The 20683-nt window shown below is 46.9% G+C and overlaps 1 protein-coding gene across 8 annotated transcripts in view; it reads right to left on the bottom strand.

Moving 5' to 3' along the window:
• Positions 1-20683, bottom strand: part of LOC105467558 (tetratricopeptide repeat domain 7B) — a 273670-nt gene that overhangs the window by 63057 nt on the left and 189930 nt on the right. For 4 of the 8 annotated variants that reach the window (XM_024788437.2, XM_024788438.2, XM_071099724.1 and 1 more), the window contains 4 exons: positions 16354-16470; positions 9147-9244; positions 4005-4169; positions 1643-1693 (listed from right to left, as the gene is read on the bottom strand). In XM_024788437.2, the coding sequence (XP_024644205.2) occupies positions 1643-1693; positions 4005-4169; positions 9147-9244; positions 16354-16470 (431 nt within the window). The remainder of the gene's footprint in view (positions 1-1642; positions 1694-4004; positions 4170-9146; positions 9245-16353; positions 16471-20683) is intronic. The other 4 variants (XM_024788439.2, XM_024788440.2, XM_011717247.2 and 1 more) reach the window with 2 other exon arrangements.

Here is a 20683-nt window from a genome sequence, read left to right as displayed (position 1 = left end):
AGGGCACCTGCAGGGGAGTGCCCGGGGTCCTCTAAGAAGTGATGCGCAGCATGCAGACAGCCCTGCTGGTTCCTTCCCATCCTGCTCAGCCACTTCCACTCTTCTGGTCCTAGCTGCCCAGGGCATAACTCAGGGGGACGGCACCTGACTCGCCCTTAAAACCAGGACCCACGGCTGCCAAATCATAAGGGCAGCAGTGTACATAGAAAAACTATAGAATTTACATTTTTCCAGATGAGGAAATGAGGCCCAGGGCGATGCAGTGAGTTGCCGGCTGACTCCAGAGCTGGCCCTTGATGGTGAAAGGAACCTGGCAGGGAAATCTCTTTTATGAAGCACCTAATGTGTGATGACAACACCAACATATACCTCTTTTCTATTATGGACTGTTTTTAGGCCAGAAATGAAGGCACAACTAGGCTGAGCTGGATTTCAGAGGGTGGAATCAACTCTTAAGGGTGAGGGGCAGCATTTGCCATAAGCTAAAGGCTCCGGTCATTCAGATGCACTGGATCCCATATCCACCAGCATTTCCCCAAATACAATCCATGGAACACTGATTTCCTAGGGTGGAAAAAATGATTAAATTAGCTTGGGAACACTGGGTCAAAGTGTGGGACTTCTCAGAACATTTAATGTGGTTAAGGTGAACTATGAAGCACTAGGCAGGAGACGGACTATCGTCCAAATATATTTGACCAAAGAGAATTAGTGGTCTAAGAAACATCCTTTGGAAAATGTGACAATTCACGAATGACTTAAACACCGCCAAAAGCACTGTAAGGCGGGGCGTGATGGCTCACGCCTGTAATCCCAGCACTTTGGGAGGCCGAGGTGGAAGGATCGCTTGAGCCCAGGAGTTGGAAACCAGCCTGGGCAACACAGTGAGGCCTCCTCTCTGCTAAAAACTTAAAAATTAGCTGGGTGTGATGGCGTGTGCCTGGTGGCCCAGCTGCTGAAGAGGCCAAGGTCGGAGGCTCGCTTGAGCCCTGGAGTTCCAGGCTTCAGTGAGCTGTAATTGTGTCACTGCACTCCAGCCTGATCTACTAAGTGAGACCTTGTCTCAAAAAGAAAAAAAGAAAAAAAAAAAAAAAAAAGCACTGATCCTACATCCAGGGAATTAAGCAATTCCTTTAAATTTTGGTAGATACAGTTTTAAGTTTTATGATGTCTGCTTATTTTCAGAAAAATTAACAGTTAGAATTGCTCTCCTATGAACAATAAAGGTTGGATTAATTACAGAAATTTCAAGATCCAACTGGTTCCCTCTACCTAAAATTTATTGGCCACCTGCCTTGGGAAGGCGGGGCATCTCATGCTTCCAATCAGTGCCAGGAGTGCTTCTCATCCACCCACTGCACACCCAGAGTTGGCCCTTTTCCCTGCAATGCCTTCTTTTGTAGTCCTTCTCAGATCAATACTGCCTCCTCATATATAAACCCAAGCTGCGCTGAATGCATGAGGCTCTCAGGAGGGATGGGCTCCAGGTGGCAGAGTGGGCAGGTGGGCAGGCAGGTGGCAGAGGGATGTCCACGTCATCTCAGCATTCTCAGCGCTCAACAACCACAATGCACATTCCATGGTGGGGGGAGTGTGATTCTGGAGGCCCTCGGAAGGATTAATAGATTGGTAAACTACTTACTAACTGAAAAAAGGGAAGGAAAACCATGAAAGTATGCTTCTGGAGAGTTGCCTTGGAACAACAGATCAAACCAAAAATTAAAACCAAGAAACAAAACATTTGAAAAATCAAAATTAAGGCTAAAAAAGCGAACAGAGTTCTAATAACCTTCCAACTGTAAGTCTGGCTGTCTAGAATCATATTTCCATTCAACAGTGGCACACATTTTTCCACTAACAATTTTTTTTTTAAAACCAAAGAAAGACCAACTGGGCATTCCCCTATCCATTTAAATGTTCACCCAGCACATGAAAGCTGACCCATTCATGCAATGTATTTTGTTTCCAGAGCAGGAAATTCCAAAGGGAAGGGAAAAATAATCAAACGAGCAGGTTATGGGTCTTTCCACACATTAACCCTAATCATGACTCCAGTGGTTTGTAGGGTTGGGCTAATTTTCCCTTCTATGAAGTCAAAGGGTTGGAGGGAGAAATTCACAAAACTTCAGGGCTTGACTATCTGCTTGTCCTAATGGAAAAGTTGGGACTTAAAATCATTAAATTTTAATTAAGAAATTCTACATTTGTCAGTATGTTTCCCCTCTCTACCTAAATGCTGACTCTACGGGAGGGGGTGGATTCTCGAGAGCTTCAGTCTCAGCTGAAACACCTGGTTACTGGCTAGACACTCCCTGAGGATGGAAAGATGACTTCAGCTTATTAAGAATAAACAACTGAGCACTGCCCGGGACACACTCCATTCAGCAGAAAGCCCAGTGGGTGCTCATCACCCCAGAAAGTCACTGATTAATCAGATATAAAGTGCCTCCCCTGAAGAGTCGGCACTTCAATCTTCAAAAGGTTTCAGGAGCACAGGGCTCCCAGGATGCAACACGATAAATATGGGCAGGTGGGTCTGTTGTGCAGAAAAGAGTGGATGGGGCAGTGGGAACATACCATGTTATTCTAGAATGGAAAGATCCCATTTTCAGACAATAAACTCAACAAAAGTCAATGTAAATAATTTTTCTGGAAAAATCGAAGTTGGCAATTGCCAGTAGGCATTGTATTAAGAGAAAATGCCTTTTTTGAGAAATGAATTAAAAACAACATACACGGTGTTTAAACAGTATCTTCATCTTCATTTCATAAAACTGGGATTGCCATTAAAACAAAGTTCAGAACACTTAATATGCAGATAAGTACGGTCAGCGGGCTTCTCGGCGTGGATGGTTTATTTTAAATGGTAATCTAATTTCTGCCCTGGCTTTGTGTGTGTGAGAGCTGAACACAGCGGGTGAGCCATCCGAAAGATGTGCACATTAGAGAAAGTGGTTCTTTCTGGCAGCAGTTCCCCTTAAGAGCTTTTGTTCAGCATATAACTGGGCATTTGGAACAAAGATGAGCCCTTATAAATCAGAGACACAGAGATTAAATTTTCTGGCAGTGCTGGCAGTGAACATTAAATAAATGAGCAAAAGAAAACAAGGACGGATTCCCCGGGCCAGATTCACATTTAGGTCCCATTTAAGGTTTTACCAACCAGTGTTCATTTTCACACAGGGATCTTTCTTGTTGCTGTTCATGGACAGGTTGTGGAACTCCCTAAAGCTGACTTTCAAAATTTCTGTGTTATCTAAAAGCAAGATTAGACTAAAATACTGTTCAATTTCTCTGCACGATTTCACGACACAAACCCCACATTTTCCTTCACTGCAAATGGAAAACAGTTTACAGCACTGCTTCTCAAAATGTGGTCTAAAACCCACTGGCATTGGAATCACAGGGGAGCAATTCATAAATCCAGATTCCCAGGCCCCACCTCAGGCCTCGTGAATATAAAGTTGGGAGTGGGGACCAGGGGATCTGCTGCTTTAAAGGTTCTCTGTGTGGTTTTAATGCATGGCAAAGTTTGAGAACCACACATTGAGCGGGCTGTGGCCCTGATCTTTAGAATACGGCCTTGGTGATTATACACTGGTTGAATTCATTTCTAAATTGAAAACAGGAGTTTTCAGGATTACATTATTACTTGCGAAATGTTGTAATTTGCCTTTTAATAGGATTAATTTTTATGCATTTATATCAACTCCAGGAAAGCACGGAAGGGCCCAAGAATTAGAGGCAACATTCTAGAAAAGCTTCTATCTGTCCTGCCCAGAAGGTTTCCTTTACTTTGCAAAGAGGAGGTTGGAACATGGGCTCCAATGCCTGCAATCTCAGGTTTCCTTCTGCCCAAACAGCTTTCGGATTTTCCAATGAGCAAGATTTCTCTCTGACAAGTCTGAAGACGTTTCCTCTCCAGCTTATCAGTTAGGAAGATTATCAGAAGGTAAAACAGGCAAATGAAGTAGGTCTCACAAGAAAGGAAAAACCATGTTTACAGAGAGAGGGTTCCCGGCGGGGACCTGCGTCACTGAATGAATGAGCTGCAGGGGGCCACACAAAGGTATCGGGTTTGGGATGAGAATGAAGATGAGAAGACACAAACAGGTGGAGAGGAGATTCGGTTCTTGAAAGAGGAGAGGAGGAGGAGGAGGAATCTGACACTAAAAAAGTGAAAGAGAAAAAAAGGGTAAAGGCAAAAAAAAAAAACTTTAGAAACACAAAGAAAAAAATAAACTCGCTTTTAATATACTCACATAAGCTGCAAAGAAAATGAGGTCATGTAATACACAATCATTCCTCTACTTGACAATAGAATACAAGTGCTTTTCGAAGAAAACAAATTTGTTTTTCCGCTGGTTATTTAGTTGGTCCACAACACCACCATCGAATAAAAATAACTCAAGATTTACCTGGGCACAGATTCAGCAGTGTGATCTGCTGAAAATAATACATCTTTAGCCTACAATATCCAGAATATTCTAGAGGAAACAATTTGCTTTTCATCTGGAACAGGTTAGGACTTGACTTTACATAGATTTGTTTTTTATGAGAAGCACTTATATACAGTTTACTTGAAAATAAGGTTTTCCAAGGTGCAGAGTACCGAGGTGCAACACTATGTCATGGTCCCAGCATTATGACAAGGGGGTGCTAAGCTCTCTGGGGTGGTCTATGGTTGGGTGTGCTGGTTGGACACCTTGGGGGAAAAAGCCAGTATGGCTGCCTTCATGTCTTATAGCTGGAGGAACACATGGCAATGGGGAGACCACTGCAGCTGCAATGAGAAATTTACCCAAACAAAGTGGATCAAACTTTCAAGTTAAAAGACTTATTTTGCTTTGGATAGGTATTTGTTGATATCTACCAATTATTAAAGATAAATCCCCTTACCCCACATCCTGTTTTAAAGGCAAAGGAATAAAATTTTTTTTTTTCATTCTCTATTTAAGGAACTACCAACTTATTCCAAAGACAAGACAATGACTCAGAGCTTCAAAGTAAAGACTGTCACTCTATCTGAGTCCTCTTTCACGGCTGGGACCTATGAGATGGCAGAGGCGGGAGGAAGGGACGCCCAAGGTGATACCTAAGGGGAAGTCATGTTCTGAAAGGGGGGTTATTTTAGTTTGACATGTCTGTTTAATGAAACAAAATTCCACTCTATTAGCTACAGTGGACTTGGCCAGTTCAAAGCTTATGGACATGGGTGACTCCTCATGTTATTCCACAGCTCTGCATGTGGACAATTTCAGAGGTAGGAAACCGTATTCCAGTTAACCAACCACTTCCAAAACCATGAACACTGAGGCTGCACCGTATAAGGACCCAGGATATATAATAACAGTATTGTAGATTTTATATATTTTTAAGCTCTTATCAGTTAGACATATATCCTGAAATTTTAACAGGCAAAATAGGATATTAGGGACTTGTCTTAAAATACTCTAGGAAAAGCAAGTATGGGACAGGAGAGAGAGATCAAATGAGAATGCTGATTACTAAAACTCACTGGTGGGTAATGGGAATATTAGTATCTCTGTTCTGGCATATTAGAAATTTTTCCATAATAGAAATTAAAAAACAGAAAAAGAAAATAAATTTAGTTCTGGGGGAAAACAAAAAACAAAACAAAACAGATCCAAGAGGACTTGAGGCCTCACAGAGGAATCTGCCTGCACAGTGGGTGATCCTGGGCCTGTGCCCCAGGGTTGGCAGGGTCTCGACAGCGGAAGTTCACTGTGGCTGTGGCTGTGCACCCTCACGGATGCTAACACCGCAAGGCTCTGCTTGTGTCGGACGCCTGTGCCCTTTAAAAGGGATTTAGAAAAGCAGTGAAGTGTTGGGCATGGTGCTGATGAGCTGCCACCCGCCAGGGCTGGGTTCTCCCAGGCCACATTTGATCTCAGGGTCACTTCTGTTTCACTGGGAACCATTCTGACCTCGGATAAGATCCTTTTCTCTTTTCCTCTATAGCCCAGTTGCTTTTCTACATGGGCAGTGCTGCAGTGGATATTCAAAATTAGCCAGGCTCCTTTAGCACATGAAAACTGTTCAAAGGCAAAGGGAGGAAAAATGACTGTGGTCATGCTGGATGGATAAGAATCCAGAAAGTAAAATCCATGTGTCATGGAATACTATATGACTGTAAAAAAGAATAAGGAAATTCTCCACGGATGGATATGGAGGCATCTTCAGATATGCTGTGAAGTGCAAAATGGCAGGTGCTCAAAAGCATATATAGTGTGTGATCGTCTATGTAAAGGGGCAGGGGAAATGATATATATGCTTGTTTGCATGAAAAAATACTGGAAGCGTAAACAAAAAGCTAATAAATACGGTTGTCTTTAGGAACAAATAAGATGGACGGGCAGGGAGGGAAGCCAAACTTCTCTACAGCACCTTGTGAATTAGTTTTTGGCTTTTGAATTATGTAAATGTATTTCCTCTTCAAATCAAATCAAGGTGAGGGAAATAAAAAATCTGTGGGTGGTTTGCAAGGCGGGCTCTCCACACAGGTGTGTGAATGAGAGCATCTGCCCGTTCTGTGACTGCACCATGAGCTGAACCACATGCAGTTGGGCTCTATTAATCAAGGTGGAGGCATTTTTCCCCATTTTACAGCAAGCCTTCCCAATGTGTAAGTTTCTTTGATTTACATTGTCATTTCAGAATGTTTTACCCTTGTTTACAAATGATAAGGCCTCCTAAAATGGCCTTCCATTTTTCTAATTCCCTGATCTCTTGGTTAAATTGCTGGCGTGCAAATCAGTATTTTGCAGCTGCCTGGTTGGGTGGGGGGCGCTGTAGGGTGGTGGCAGGAGTCTCAGAGGGACTCTCGTGGATGACTCGACAATGAAACCATCTGTGGCAGTGCCTGAGAGGCTGTGGCTTTCCCCTGTTGTTGAGGAAGGGCATAGGAGCCCACGGTCCTGACTCCAAACACCTAGGCTCTCCGGAAGTGAATGGTGGCCCACCCGAGACACTGGCTGCATCAGTACCAATAAGCAGAGGGGGAGGAGGAAGACCCGGGGGCCAGGCCCAACCCAGGGCAGTGACACCCCAGACTGTGTCACACAGGCACATCTTCCCTAAACACTGTGGCATCTGAGAAAGCTAAATCTGAAGAGAGAGACTCTCAGGCACACTAGGGGAAATGTCCCAAGGGGCCACGGGAAGAATGAATAACAAGGACCTCATTTATTTTCTGACCCTATCTGTTCTCAATGTGATGTGGCATTAAAGTCTCGGGACTTCCAGGGAAATTAAGGTCCAGGCCAGCTGGAAGGAAAGGGGGTCTGAATTTAGTGTGGCTGTTCTCACAGGATACTCAGGAGGGAGAAAAGTGGGGAGACAGTGCTGGGTAGCCACAGCAGCTGTTTTGAATCAGCCGAAATTGCTGCTGGTGCTATAGTGAGTTTCACTTCCTCTGATTCCCTGTGTCTGAGCCTCACCTTGCAGTGGCTAGTCCTGACAGCCTGACCTCTTTCCTACAATGACAGGGCCTAGACAGGTGCCTCAGCAGGAGCTGGGATGAGGCAGGACTCTGCTGTGCTATTCCAGCCAGGGTCTCTGCCTGGTGTGCAGTCTAAGCCCACCAACGACCGCTGACCTGTCTGGAGAGTGGTCAGGCCACTCCAGGGGGTGAGTTTCTCCATGGCTCAGTCCACATTTTAAGCAGCAGCTGCAAGCCAGATTAAACTGCACCAATTTACGATTTGTGCCGCTTCCAGCACCCAAAAATCTTTTGACCCAGGAGCCGCAGGACCTATGGATCTGATTTCTCAAGCTGATTTTAAATTTGGTAGAAGGGAGCCTAGGGCAGATATGCAATCTGCAAGGCAGCTGTGCGGGTGGGCCTGGCTTGAGCATCACATCTGGCTCCCGAAGGCCCTATCGCTCTTAGCCCACCTGGATAGGTTTTTCCAGGGGACAAGCCCTGGCAGTGCAGGACTCACAGCTGCTCTCGGGCTTTCTTCGGAAAGGTTCTGGCAGGAGCTGGGATGTGGCACAAGGACAAAAAAACAACCTCGTGGTCCCTTTCATGCAGCCAGCCCATAAAAGACCAGGCATACCCAGATAGAGATGAAGCCATACACAGTCCCCTGTGGGTGGGGGAGAAGGAACAGGAGCAGGTTCCAAATGATGCTCTAGAATGATTTTTGAGGCTCAAAGAAGAGCAGGTCTATGTGTTTTGTGGGTCTGTCAAGTCACCCAGGTTACCACTGAATCGTTGGTACAGGTTGGGCGTCCCTAATCTGAAAATCCAAAATCTGAAATGCTCTAAAATCCAGACGTTTCTGAGTGCTGATACAACACAAGTGGAAAATTCCGCACCTGACTTCACGTGATGGGCCACAGTCAAAATGCAGTCAAAACTTTGTCTCATGAACAAAATTCTTTAAAATATTGTATAAAATTGCCTAAAATTAGGCTCTGTGTATAGGTGTATATGAAACAGAAATGGACTTTGTGTTTAGACTGGGGTGCAATCCCAGGATATCTCATTATGCTTATGTAAATATTCCCGAACCCAACACACTTCTGGTCCTGGGCATCTCAGGTAAGGGACACTTCACCTGGGTCACCGTTGTGGGGTCTATGCAGGTGGACTCACTCCCCTGTACTCAGGCGAATGTGGAACACACACACAACGAGGTGTGCAGATTTGCTCATAGGCAGGAAGTGCCTCGGGCCTCTGCGTGGGGACAGTGGAACCCACCTGCCACCCTGTGGGGTCTTGTGCTGGGTGTATTTGTGTTTATATGTGCAACTGATTAGAAAGCGAACCTTGCTTTCAGCGAGGTCTGAAACCCAAAGCGAGAGGGAGACACAGGGAAGCAGAGGGGAAACCTGATGGGGACAGAAACCACCTCATTTTAGTTTCAAACTTTAAGTTCCAAGAGCAAAGGGGGAAACCAATTTCAAAGCACTGGGCTGGGCAAACCATACGATTGGCCCCACCGAGAACAAACACTTGAGAAAGACACTGGAGAAATGCACCTCGATTGAGTGTTTAAACCATTTGTGCGAGAAATTTTTCCAACCTCAACCCGATCAGTCTCATCCCATGTCACTCGGTCCCAGGCCCCCACATTCTCCATGACACCATTTCGTCCCCTCTGGCTTTTTATTCTCACCTGTCTCGGGATCGCTGAAGTCTGGCAAAGTAATTGTATTAAGCTGTCGTCTGTCAGCAATGGTTCTATCTAAGAGGCTGCTCCCACGTCCAGAATCACTGCAAAACACAGCTACAAATGTCAGTCACCTGCAAGGTGGGAGGAGGGAAGGAAAGAGAGGCAACCTGTACCGACTCCTGAAGGCCAGTGAATACCTTCTGTGCGGTTTTTACGTTCTTCAGCATCTTTCTTATGAAGGAGGCATCCTGCTTCCTGGCTCGGCCTGGGCTGGGATTCCTTTCAGTGTTCACTATCACAAACAGGGCATAAACCACACCCACAGACCCTGGCTAATTTTGGCCTCTTTTGTGTCATTAGAAGACACAAAAATGAAAACTTCAAGCTTCGTTTTCCATCCACCTTACAAGGGGAAACTGATTGGCATTAGCAACCTTAGAAAGTGAAGTCTCAGCAAGTGAGTCCATGAAGAGTTGTCTTCATGAACCAACGCTCCACACCCGTGCTTCTAAACCCAGGCTGCATGAGAAAATCACCCAGGACATCTCTAAACAACAGACACCTAGGTCCCACTGTGGACTGAACAAATCAAAACTCCTGGGCTGGTCGACATTTTTCACAGCTCCTCAGATGGTTCTAAGGTGCAGCTGCTGGATTTAAGGACCCCCAACCCCCCTTTCTGACTGTGATCACAGTCATGTGCTCCTCAGGGTCCCCAGAATGTAGGCCTTCGTGCTACATCGTGTGGTTAACTTTCCTGCCGGTGTACGAGCCCTGTCTAGTGTTCCTAAGCTGGAGAAAGCCAGTTGCTAGGGATATGCAGGGACTGGGAGAGAACATGGCAGGGTTTTGGTGGCAGCCTCCATAACACCACTCCTACCAGCTTCCTGCACTGCCCATCTCTACTGAGTCCCCTCTCCAGCTTGCGTCTACAAAACAGGCTTGGCATTGTTCACCTGGTAATGCCACACGGGAGACCACAGCGGGCCTAACTGGGAAACGGTTAAGGGATCTCAGCCAATATGGATTTCTTTTTTTAAATTCTGGGAAGCTTGTAGGTAAACACTATTGCTTTTTTCCTGTATCATGATATCCTATCAAAGCAGCTCCAAAAAGAATCACATCTGTCTCTTGAAGTTTGAATCTTCAATGCTTTTCTTTGAATCTATTTTCTTTTCCAATCTGGGGGCTTTAAGAGTGATTTTTTTGTTGTGAAGAAGTTCAGATTCTACAATAAAGGGACACAATTTCCTTCCTTTATGCAGCTGTTGCTAAAGCAGTACAAACAAGATTTGGCATGAAACTTAATACAGTTTACAGGCTGCAATTTCCACATCCAGCGATTTCTCTAACTACATTAGAGAAATCCACAGGAAGCAGAAGGAAACTTCCTTCAGGACAGACTGTTTGTCAGCCTATACTTATTACATCATCTCAGACATGTTTTTTGGAAACTGCTCTTTTAATTGCTTCTATAACTGAGAAACAATACATGTCTCCGAACAGAAGACAACATAAAAGTACACGCAAATTTCCATTCATCACAACGCTGACTGAGTATTTCTAGCGCAGGTCTGTCCAGGTAGCCTTTTTCACATAAATGCTCCTAAGTGCAAATTATCTGAATATTGCAATGGCAATCCACTTAGGAGTTTTTCAGAAGATTTGTCTCAAAATACAGTGAAATGATGACATATTATTCACCACCTTGGGGATTCCAAGACACGCGATGAGGTACTGGCATTGCAAAGGAAGGATTTGCCTGGGTTTCTGGGGGTCCAAATCTGAGGTTTGTTTCAGACATTCTCATCTTCCAGGCTTCCTATCTCACCATGTTTCGGTGCTGTCACTAATGAGGAGGTCACTTTGGGCGAAAGGCAGCTTTCCCTGTGCCTCACTGACTTCCCTGATCAGATGAAGATAAGGATTGTTGTCCTACACAGAACTGTGTGAGGATGACATAAGGTCATATAGATGGAGCATTGTGAAGACTTACAACTTTTAGGTACATGCCAGGTGTGTATAAACCCACATACCTACAACACACATCTGAGGTTAATATGGCCAGTCAATTCCTGCAGCCAACTTATCCCTAGGCTTCTGGTGCAATTGTAGGAGGTACGGGGAAGCCGAGTTAAAATGTTAGAAACCCCAAACAAAACCATCATCTGAATTTTGAACCTCACCCCCTGACAATGGCACAGGACCCACATTCCCTCCACCAGCTGGGAAACGGCGTTCAGTTACATCCTTAGTGTGTCTGCCTTAGTTCCCTCTGAACACAGTGTGTGCGCAACAATCCACTATTCAACATAGAGATGCTTTTGTTTCCACATTGAATGTTTTCTCTCTAAAAATAATTAGGGCTGGGCACAGTGGTTCACGCCTGTAACCTCAGCACTTTTGGAGGCTGAGACAGGAGGATAGCTTGAGCTCAAGAGTTCAAGATCAGCCTGGGCAACATAGCAAGACTTCATCTTTATTAAAAATAAAAAAATAATTTAGGCGTGGTGGTGTGCACCTGTGACCCCAGCTATCCGAGAGGCTGAGGCAAGAGGATGGCTTGAGCCTGGGAGACAGACCGCAGTGAGCTATGATCATGCCACGGCACTTTAGCCTGGGCGACAGAGCAAGACCGTCTCAAAAAAAAAAAAAGTAAAAAAAATAAAAATTAAAAATAATTAGGTATTTGTGACCGATTAAGAATTTTACTGAATGCTTGAAGCAATTTTTAGTTCTTCATTTACATGGTACAGAGTCTTCACCAATCAAGATTTGCATTTGACCCCTTGAATACTGGACAAGGGGCAAGGAAAGGCCTTGAGCAGCCCTGAGTCTCCCTAACTTGCTCGCTCTGGCCAGTCTCTCAGGCAAGCTGGAAAGTCACCTTCCTCTCTCCCTCTGCGACACATCTGCTCGGGCACTTCTGTGAACCACCCATTTCCTCCTCATGGCCCAGTCACCTCGCCTCTTCTCTGCCAGGCCCTTAGGCTGCCAGGAGCACTTCCCAAGGCAGGAGGCAGGAAGGGAGAGAAAACTACTCCTGGTGAGTGCTGGTAGTAGAGGGAGAGAAAATGGGAAGGACCCCAAATCCAGAGTATGTAAGTAGGGGATGCCCACATGTGTAGATGCACACATGCAGGGACTTCTATTCCCTATAACCACTGAATTGTAATGAGACTTAAAGTTATACTGGCCATTAGAAGCCTCTCTTGGAAATCCTCTATCTTCCACAGCCACACAGAAGTTAAACACAAGAGGCTTGGTGGTGGTGGGGTGGACTCGGAGTCAGAACGCTGGAGCTCTTGTCTCAGCTGAGCCTCTTCCCAACTCCTGGAATAGTGCCTGGCACACAGTAAATACTGCACCTAAAAGAAGGGCCTCGGCTAGGGAATCAGAACAGGGGCAGATCGGGGAGGAACTTCTGTTTTTGGAGGCCTGGATTATAAGAGTCAAGGTAAGTTCCCAATATCCTGGAGCCTCAATTGTCTCATCAGTAAAATGGGTATGAGATCATATGACTTTTGCCCATTTTATGGGGCTGCTTCAAAGATGGAATGAGGATATGCTTTATAAAAAGAAAAGCTCCACCCAAATGCTGGTGACTGTAAGGATGAAATGGGATCTCTGACTCCTAACTGAGGTTAGAGCAAAAAAATGTGAATGTGAGTATGTGTGTGTTTAAATGCTGTTTGTTGGCAAGTAACTGAAACAGGACTTTGAATCATCTGCAGATGTCACCTCATGGGTACATGACGGAGATGGGTCTAGTAGCAGTGACAAGAGGGGAAAAGAAGTGGTTAACAATAAAAAATGAAAAGAAACTGGTTGTCAGCTCAAGAGAGGCAGCATGCTAGTGTGGAGAGAGCTTTGATGTTAGGCCTGGGGCTGAATCACTGTTCTGCTACATATTCAATTGGAAAAACTTAGGCGAGTTATTTAGCCACTTTTATCTTCAATTTTATTTTCTGTAAAATGGAAGTAATGGTAGCTATCTTGCAAGGCTAATGTAGGGATTGAAGATAACACATCAATGGCCTAGTACAGTGCTGGCATGGAGAAGGTTCAAGAAACACGGTTATTACCATCCCTGGCTGAAATGCTCTGAGATTCAGTTCAGGGAGCCTGCTGGGACCTTCTGGTGAGATTCTAGTGAGAATTCACACTGTCTTGAGTGGCCAGGTCAACATGCACAAGGACTGAGGGAGCCTTACACTTCACCCAGGGAGAGGAGACAAAGCATGAGACAGATTTCTATCCCAACTGCAAGCAAAACTGCAGACCGAGGGAAATAGAATCCAGGCTTCTGAAATGACAAACACCTCGCCAAATGTAAGAGAATGCCACCCACCATTTTGCTCACAGCAAGAGACGCATCTCCAACTGCAGGTGGAACACTATTTGCAAGTTTTCCAACGCTCAGTTTAGCGACTAGCTCAGTGTAATTTTTTTTCCCCTCTTTAAGCAAAAGTTGGGAAGAGGGAATGGGTTGCTGAGAATACGAAGCTAGAAGCTAGGGTCTGTTCTCAATTTGGCCACTCACTCCCTGCTACTGCCCACATCTTCCTCGTCTCACTGCCCTGGAGGCCTGTGCAGAGCCTGGGGTGGATCTGGAAGGGGGTGGGGAAGACTGGGGAACTGGCAGGTTGAGCAGAGGGCTCAAAACAAACCCAGCATGCTCAGAAGCAAGGAAGCCGGGACGTCAGCACGGACCAGCTCCGGGGAGAAGCCAAATGCGGCCTGCCAAAATGCTTTCTGCTCAGTTTTCATTTTATTTTAAAGAAGGCATGATTCTTAGGTGCTTGTTCATGTGATTCTACCCTCCTCTAAATCCCTGTATGCCCTGATCCCAGCCTCTAGGCTGCTGGAGCCGCAGCGGCCCCACTCCGGAGCGCTGCAAGGTATGTGTCCCCCGAAAGACACAGCCCTTCCTTCAGGCTTTATTCTGTTGCCAGGGTCACCTCTTACTGAGCAGGCTGTGGGGGAAGACTGCATTTACACAATGATAAAGGCTACAGGAGAAACATTTATTTCTACCCCAGAGAAAATCAAGTTAAAAAACCAGACAGGACACTCCTTAATAAGGGGCTGCGCGATTCACCAGCCCTCCCTCAAGGCTTTGTGGGGAGCTGGAGGGGGAATTCTGAGTGACCGGTGGGGCCTCTACCGCCCACCCCATCCGCCAGTCCCCACCAGACACTGCCTGGAGCCAGGGTCCTCCCCACTCTGGCCCTGAAGGAACCTTCAGGAAACGGAGGAAGTATGGACACAGCCCAGGCATTTGGTTAAGTATTTTTAAAAAGCTTTCCAATTCTGCTATTTTTTTTCTCCTCACATTCAATATTCTTGGTTGCTAAGTGGGAGGGAATGTGGGGAGGTGGGAGAGGTGTGGGGAACTGAGGGGAAATTGGCAACACGAAGCTGATGGGTTTATTTTTTCATTTCTAAAGGGGGTACAGGCAAAGGAACGCGCTCTGGCGCCGAGGCAACCTGCCTGGGCAGCATCTCCCGCTAGCTGGTTCGGAGGCAGACTCCCCCAAATCCTGAAGATTTCATAGGCCAGGAGTGGGGGCTTTCGGGGGAGATAAATGTGGACAGTTTCTATTTTTGCTCCCAGACTTAGAAATGTAGAATTTTTAAAAAATTAAAATGATCTTTATTTTGAGAACATATCCACAAAAGGGAAGAGGCCAGTCTCATGATTACCTGTCACCAAGCGAAGGGCGGGTGCGCCCGGCAGCACAGCGCCACGCCATTCCTGTGCCTGGGAAGGGGACTCCCAGCTTGAATCGGGGGGATGGGGCGGGGGGACCTGGGGCTGCTTGGGGGAGGGTGGGGCAGGGGCTGGACAGCACATGGCTTTCCAGGCAGAGTTCTCTTCCTTCCAGGTACACAGCCCACAGGGCCTGGGGTCACAGGTCTGTCTGTCAGTTTCCAGGGGGTCCATCCCCTTAACAAGGCCCTGACTTTGAACATTTTTTTTTAAACTGCAGAAACGTTTGTAAAGCAAAATCTCACAGGGAACCCCATCTCTGTTCTGCTGCTTCCGTAGCCCTCCCTCCCTGCTGGTGTCTGCAGACCACGGCCACCAGCCCACTGCCCACCTCACCCTTAGTACTCATTTACATTTTAGGTGACACATTTTTAGGCCCCTGATTCTTAAAAGCATGATATCAGTTGCACAGGAAGGTAAAAAATACTCTGAGTGTATGAGCAGTTGTGTGAATTCACTTGAATCATTACATCCCTTCTCATTACATGACTTCCTTCACTTAGTAATCTAAACACATGCAAGGGAAAACTGTGCAAGACTTGGAAATGGGCAAATAGGTTATTGGGTGTCCGTCCGTGGAATGCGGGGGGTTGACCAGCAGACCTTCCTGGGGTTATCTGACTCTAAAGGGGCAGGCACTGTTGACTCACTTCCCATTGACTGAGCTACTTTACAGCTCTGTAGGGGTAGAAATTAACCTGCAGAAAACTGATAATAAGGCAAGTGAATTTTGTTTGTGGGGGAGAGACAATTGATGTTGTCACCCTGTAGTAAAGAACCCCAAACGATATCTTTCATCGTCTTACAGAATGCTGTTTTTGTATCTACTTGCAAATCATTCAGCATTCCTGCCTATGAGTATCTGTTCTTCAGACTCTTCTGTGAATAGGTCTTAACATTTTCCGGGTTCCTGCATGAGTTAATAAGGCAAATAAAATCTTTGACATGTGTGTATTTGATAGTTGTATGCGTCATGATTTTAACTTTTTCACAGTGATCTTTTATCAGGCTAATAGCCACTAGCATGCGGCCTGTTGTCTGTGCAGGTCTTTTAAATATTACTGCAGGAACCCCAGCTGGAACACAGAAGAGACTGGTCTGTACATAAATTACCAGAAAGATAAGACTTGTCAAAGGAGTTAGGTAAACGGACGGCAGAGAGAAACTGGATAGAGATCCATTGCGAATTGAGCCTGGTGGGTCACTACGGCAGTGAAAGCAAAAGAAACCCAGGATCTGGAGGCTGCATCAGCCACTGGGACAACAGCACCTTAAACATGGAGTGTGAAGCTCCACTGCTATCATCTGCGACTTTTGGGGGCCTGGAGGTGCACAGGGGTGACAGAGTTAATGCCTGCTGAATGCCAATCAGAGAAGGCACTGATAGGCAGGGACCCATGCAAAAGCCATGCAAAGCAGGCCTTGCTGGCCTCTTACCTGGGGTTGGTGAGGTTGTAGCAGGATTTCCATATCTGCAGCATGTGCTTACAAGTCAGGAGTGCCTCGTCTGGGCCCCGGCAGAGTGACTGCAACTTCACTTTGGAAAACAGTAGTCTGCAGTGGGGAGACAAAGGGAGAAAACACTGCAGCTCAAGCCACAGAGTCCCCATCCCAACAAGACAAGCGGTGGGCTTAGACCCAGAAGCAACTGTACTCATTTCAGAAACTATCCACATGTGTGGTCCAAGGAAAGCGGGATTCCAGAACTCCTGGCTCAAGGTGTTACTTTGCATAAGTCTCGCCACTAAGGCAAATGCAAGCACGATGTGACTATTTGTGGTCAGGCTGAAAGCATTAGCGTGGCCAATTTTATTCAGAACACAGGGAATTTACTAAAAGCGTGCTTTTTAGAACCAAACCAATTTATTTATGAAACCTCAAAAACTCATTAAAAGAGAACTTGGTTTATTTACAGAATTACACAGGAGATATGACTCAGTTGATATACATATCTACAGATAACCCTCCACAATGATGCTCACCGTCCTGTGAGCTTCAAAAGCCTGAGCGGAAGTCCCATGAAGAAGGGCAGCCTCTGGCATAGGCCGTCAGCTCCTGCATCGTCCCATGCCTGCTATTGAGGGCCTAAGGCTCCTTCCGCAATCACCTAGGTCTCTCTTCCCTATTTTTTGTTACCATCAACTGCTCCACTCTCCGCCAAGACCTTCTGGGCACTAAGCTCAGAATGTTCTCGCTTTCGTGGCCCCTCAGGGTAATGCCATTTCCAGATTCTACTTATGTTTCTCTGCGGACATCAGCCTAGGTGCCTGTAGACATCAGCTCTCCTGGCCCTTGCACTTGTCACCACTATCCTAGTAAAAGTCCTAGTACGAGCCCAGCTTCCTTCCTTGTGTTCTTCCTGTCCCCTGACTTACCCAGCTCTCACACATCTTATTATAAAGGTCTCCAAAAATCATTCTTTCCCCCAAGATGGAGTCTCGCTCTGTCACTCAGGCTATAGTGCAGTGGCATGATCTTGGCTCACTGCAACCTCTGCCTCCTGGGTTCAAGTGATTCTCCTGCCTCAGCCTCCTGAGTAGCTGGGATTACAGGTGCCCACCACCACGTATGGCTAATTTTTGTATTTTTAGTAGTGCTGGGATTATAGGTGTGAGCCAACGTGCCCAGCCCCCAGAAATCATTTTTGTTCCCACGTCCTTTTTTTTTTTTTTTTTTGAGGACGGAGTCTTGCTTGCAATCTTGGCTCACTGCAAGCTCCGCCTCCTGGGTTCACGCCATTCTCCTGCCTCAGCCTCCCCAGTAGCTGGGACTATAGGCACCCGCCACCACGCCCAGCTAATTTTTTTGTATTTTTAATAGAGATGGGGTTTCACCGTGTTAGCCAGGATAGTCTCGATCTCCTGACCTCGTGATCCGCCCACCTCGGCCTCTCAAAGTGCTGGGATTCCAGGCGTGAGCCACCGCACCCCGCCTGTATCTTGTCCTTTAAGGCACTCCACCAACTAGCCACTCTTCTTTCACCATCTCATCCGACTGGACCCGTTACTTCTGCCAATATAGGCCAAATGCTACCTTTCTGGCACAACTCTATGGCTATACGTGCCACGTCCCCAATTGTAACTTCCACTCATGCACATCTTTCTTTAATTCTTCCCAAACCCAGCTAGAACCCCACGTAAATAAGTAAGTCTTCTGTCAATACGAGTTTTATCCCTTTATCTTCTCTACTCAGTATGTGCCATATTAGCTCATGTTTGCTGTTAATACTAAAAAGAAGAAAAAGAGAGGGAGGAGCTCCTGCTGACTGAAGGCATCCCATGTGCCAGACCTGTGTTTGGCACTTCACACGTGGTCATGTCCTTGGAAGAAGCTGTCAAGGCAGGTGGTGTCTAACCCTCTTCAACAGATAAGAAAACCGAAGCTCTGGTGCCCTTTGGTTGTTTTCTGGATGCGATTTTCTCCCTGAGGACAAGAGCCCTGACATCTCTCTCTGCCTCTCTGTAGCCTCAGCTCCAGTACCAAGAACTGTGCTCTGAATTCATGGGGCCTTAAATCAGCATTTACTCACCGACTACTTTTTCTATAAACCACAGAAGATAAAGCAAGGTGTTTTAGAGATTTCAGTTAGACATCCAGGAGAATTCCTTCACCCTGCATGATGTGAGGTCCTCATTCAAAGGTACCTTAGAGGAGGAAAGTCTCTTTTTCATGTGTGAGAGGTGGAATGAAAGTGGTCCTAACCCATCACTGCCCAAGTTCGGGATAGGTTCACACCAAGCACCCCCAGCACCCCCTCCAAATGGAAGTCCAGGGCGGTGTGGTGCTCCCAGTGGGTCCAGGGCTGCGGCCTCCCCATGCCTGGGCTTGCAGAAGCCTGGAATGATGGGATGAGGGCCAGGTAAAGGGAGGGATGTAGTCCCTGATCTACAAGCAGGTGGGCATAAAGAGTGAGGCCAGATGTGAGAACAGGGCTCAGCTTCTGCTCAAAAACATCTCAAGAAGCGGAAATGCTTCGGAAGCCTTACCAAGACTGCCTAAATGGGATGGCAGGCGCTCAGGGTGCCTCTGGGGGGATTTAAAGACACCAGAAGCTGACTCCTGCTGAAGCCTGCCCGAGTCCAGAACATGATGGGAGTACTTTTCCACCAGAATCTCCCACCAAACTGGGGTCAACTAAGGGAGTTGACAAAGGAAGGAGAAGCTGCCAAATAGGTCACCATTGGGTAGCGAGGGTGAGGAGTGGTTGCCAAGCAATTGCGGCAAGGGGAGGCCCCACAGAGGACTGTGGGGGGTCCAGGAAGCCGTGCACGTGCTGCACAGGCTGGAGCTCTCTGGGGGCCATGCCAAGAACTCTCCTCCAAGGGCACCTGCCTCCCAGAGGAGGTGCCTGCCCCACAGCAGGCAGCGGGGTGCCTCTAACAGCAAAGAACTGTGATTCCTTTAACTGTACCCAAAGGAGAGAATGCCAGAGTGCGTCTCTAAGCCTCAGCTTGGGGAAACAGTTTTGAGCAAGCCTTCTTGGCTGGAAAAAGAACTTCTAATTAACATAAAATAACAGCTTTCAAACACTTGACTCAGGATATGGAGTTGAAAAGGTGTGGGCTTGGATTTCAGAGAACCAGACAGGAAGGACAATGGTGGAGTGGCTGAGCACAAACGATGGAAAAAAGCACTTGGAAGACCTCTCAAGAGGAACAGCATGAAGAGAGGCTGGCAGAGAAAAAGAGCCAGGGACACAGCAGGGACAAAGAGGAAAGCCTGCAGCTGCTGCCCAGGTACGGGTTCGGCCGGGACGATGGGCAGAGGCCATGCGGGTTCGGCCGGGACGATGGGCAGAGGCCACGCGGGTTCGGCCGGGACGATGGGCAGAGGCCACGCGGGTACGGCCGGGACGATGGGCAGAGGCCACGCGGGTACGGCCGGGACGATGGGCAGAGGCCACGCGGGTACGGCCGGGACGATGGGCAGAGGCCACGCGGGTACGGCCGGGACGATGGGCAGAGGCCACGCGGGTACGGCCGGGACGATGGGCAGAGGCCACGCGGGTACGGCCGGGACGATGGGCAGAGGCCACGCGGGTATGCCCAGGACAATGGACAGAAACACCTGCCCCGCCCGTCGCCAACACTCCCTGGGATGCCCAAGGGAAAGCAGGAACAGAAGTTGCCGCCTTTCCATCATTTCCCCAAACCTCAGCTTGTTTACAAGATACAAAACAATACTGAAAACAGAAGCAGTGATGCTCGTCATCCTATTTGCCAAACCTGCTTACACACTTCAAGACTGTTCAGAAACATCTGGCTGGGTATATGTTACATTAGCACAGAAAGGAAGAGCACACAAACAATGGTCAGCATTCATTTTCTGTGGCTGACACCCAAAGATATAGATTCAATGTGCTGAGGAAACCCTGAGGCAAAAAGGAAGTTACGGAAAAACTTGCGAAAAGTTAACATTTAATACATTTCAATATGTCTAACTGTCAACATGATGAAGAGGGCAGAGGAGACGAGGGTGAGACTCTGAGCTAGCCACACAAGTTCATGCATTTAATTTTTTTTTTTTTTTTGAGACAGAGTCCCGCTCCGTTGCCCAGGCTGGAGTGCAGTGGTGTCATCTTGGCCCACAGTCAACCTCCACCTCCTGGGTTCAAGCGATTCTCCTGCCTCAGCCTCCCAAATAGGTGGGACCACAGGCACATGCCATCACACCTGGCCAATTTTTGTATTTTTAGTAGAGACAGGGTTTTGCCATGTTGGCCAGGCTGGCCTTGAACTCCTGACCTCAAGTGATCCACCTGTCTCGG

This window comes from Macaca nemestrina, chromosome 7 (genome assembly GCF_043159975.1).
Source record: "Macaca nemestrina isolate mMacNem1 chromosome 7, mMacNem.hap1, whole genome shotgun sequence".
Taxonomy (NCBI): Eukaryota; Metazoa; Chordata; class Mammalia; order Primates; family Cercopithecidae; genus Macaca; species Macaca nemestrina.
Note: the sequence above shows the minus strand (reverse complement) of the source record. Positions and strands in the feature narration are given on the sequence as shown.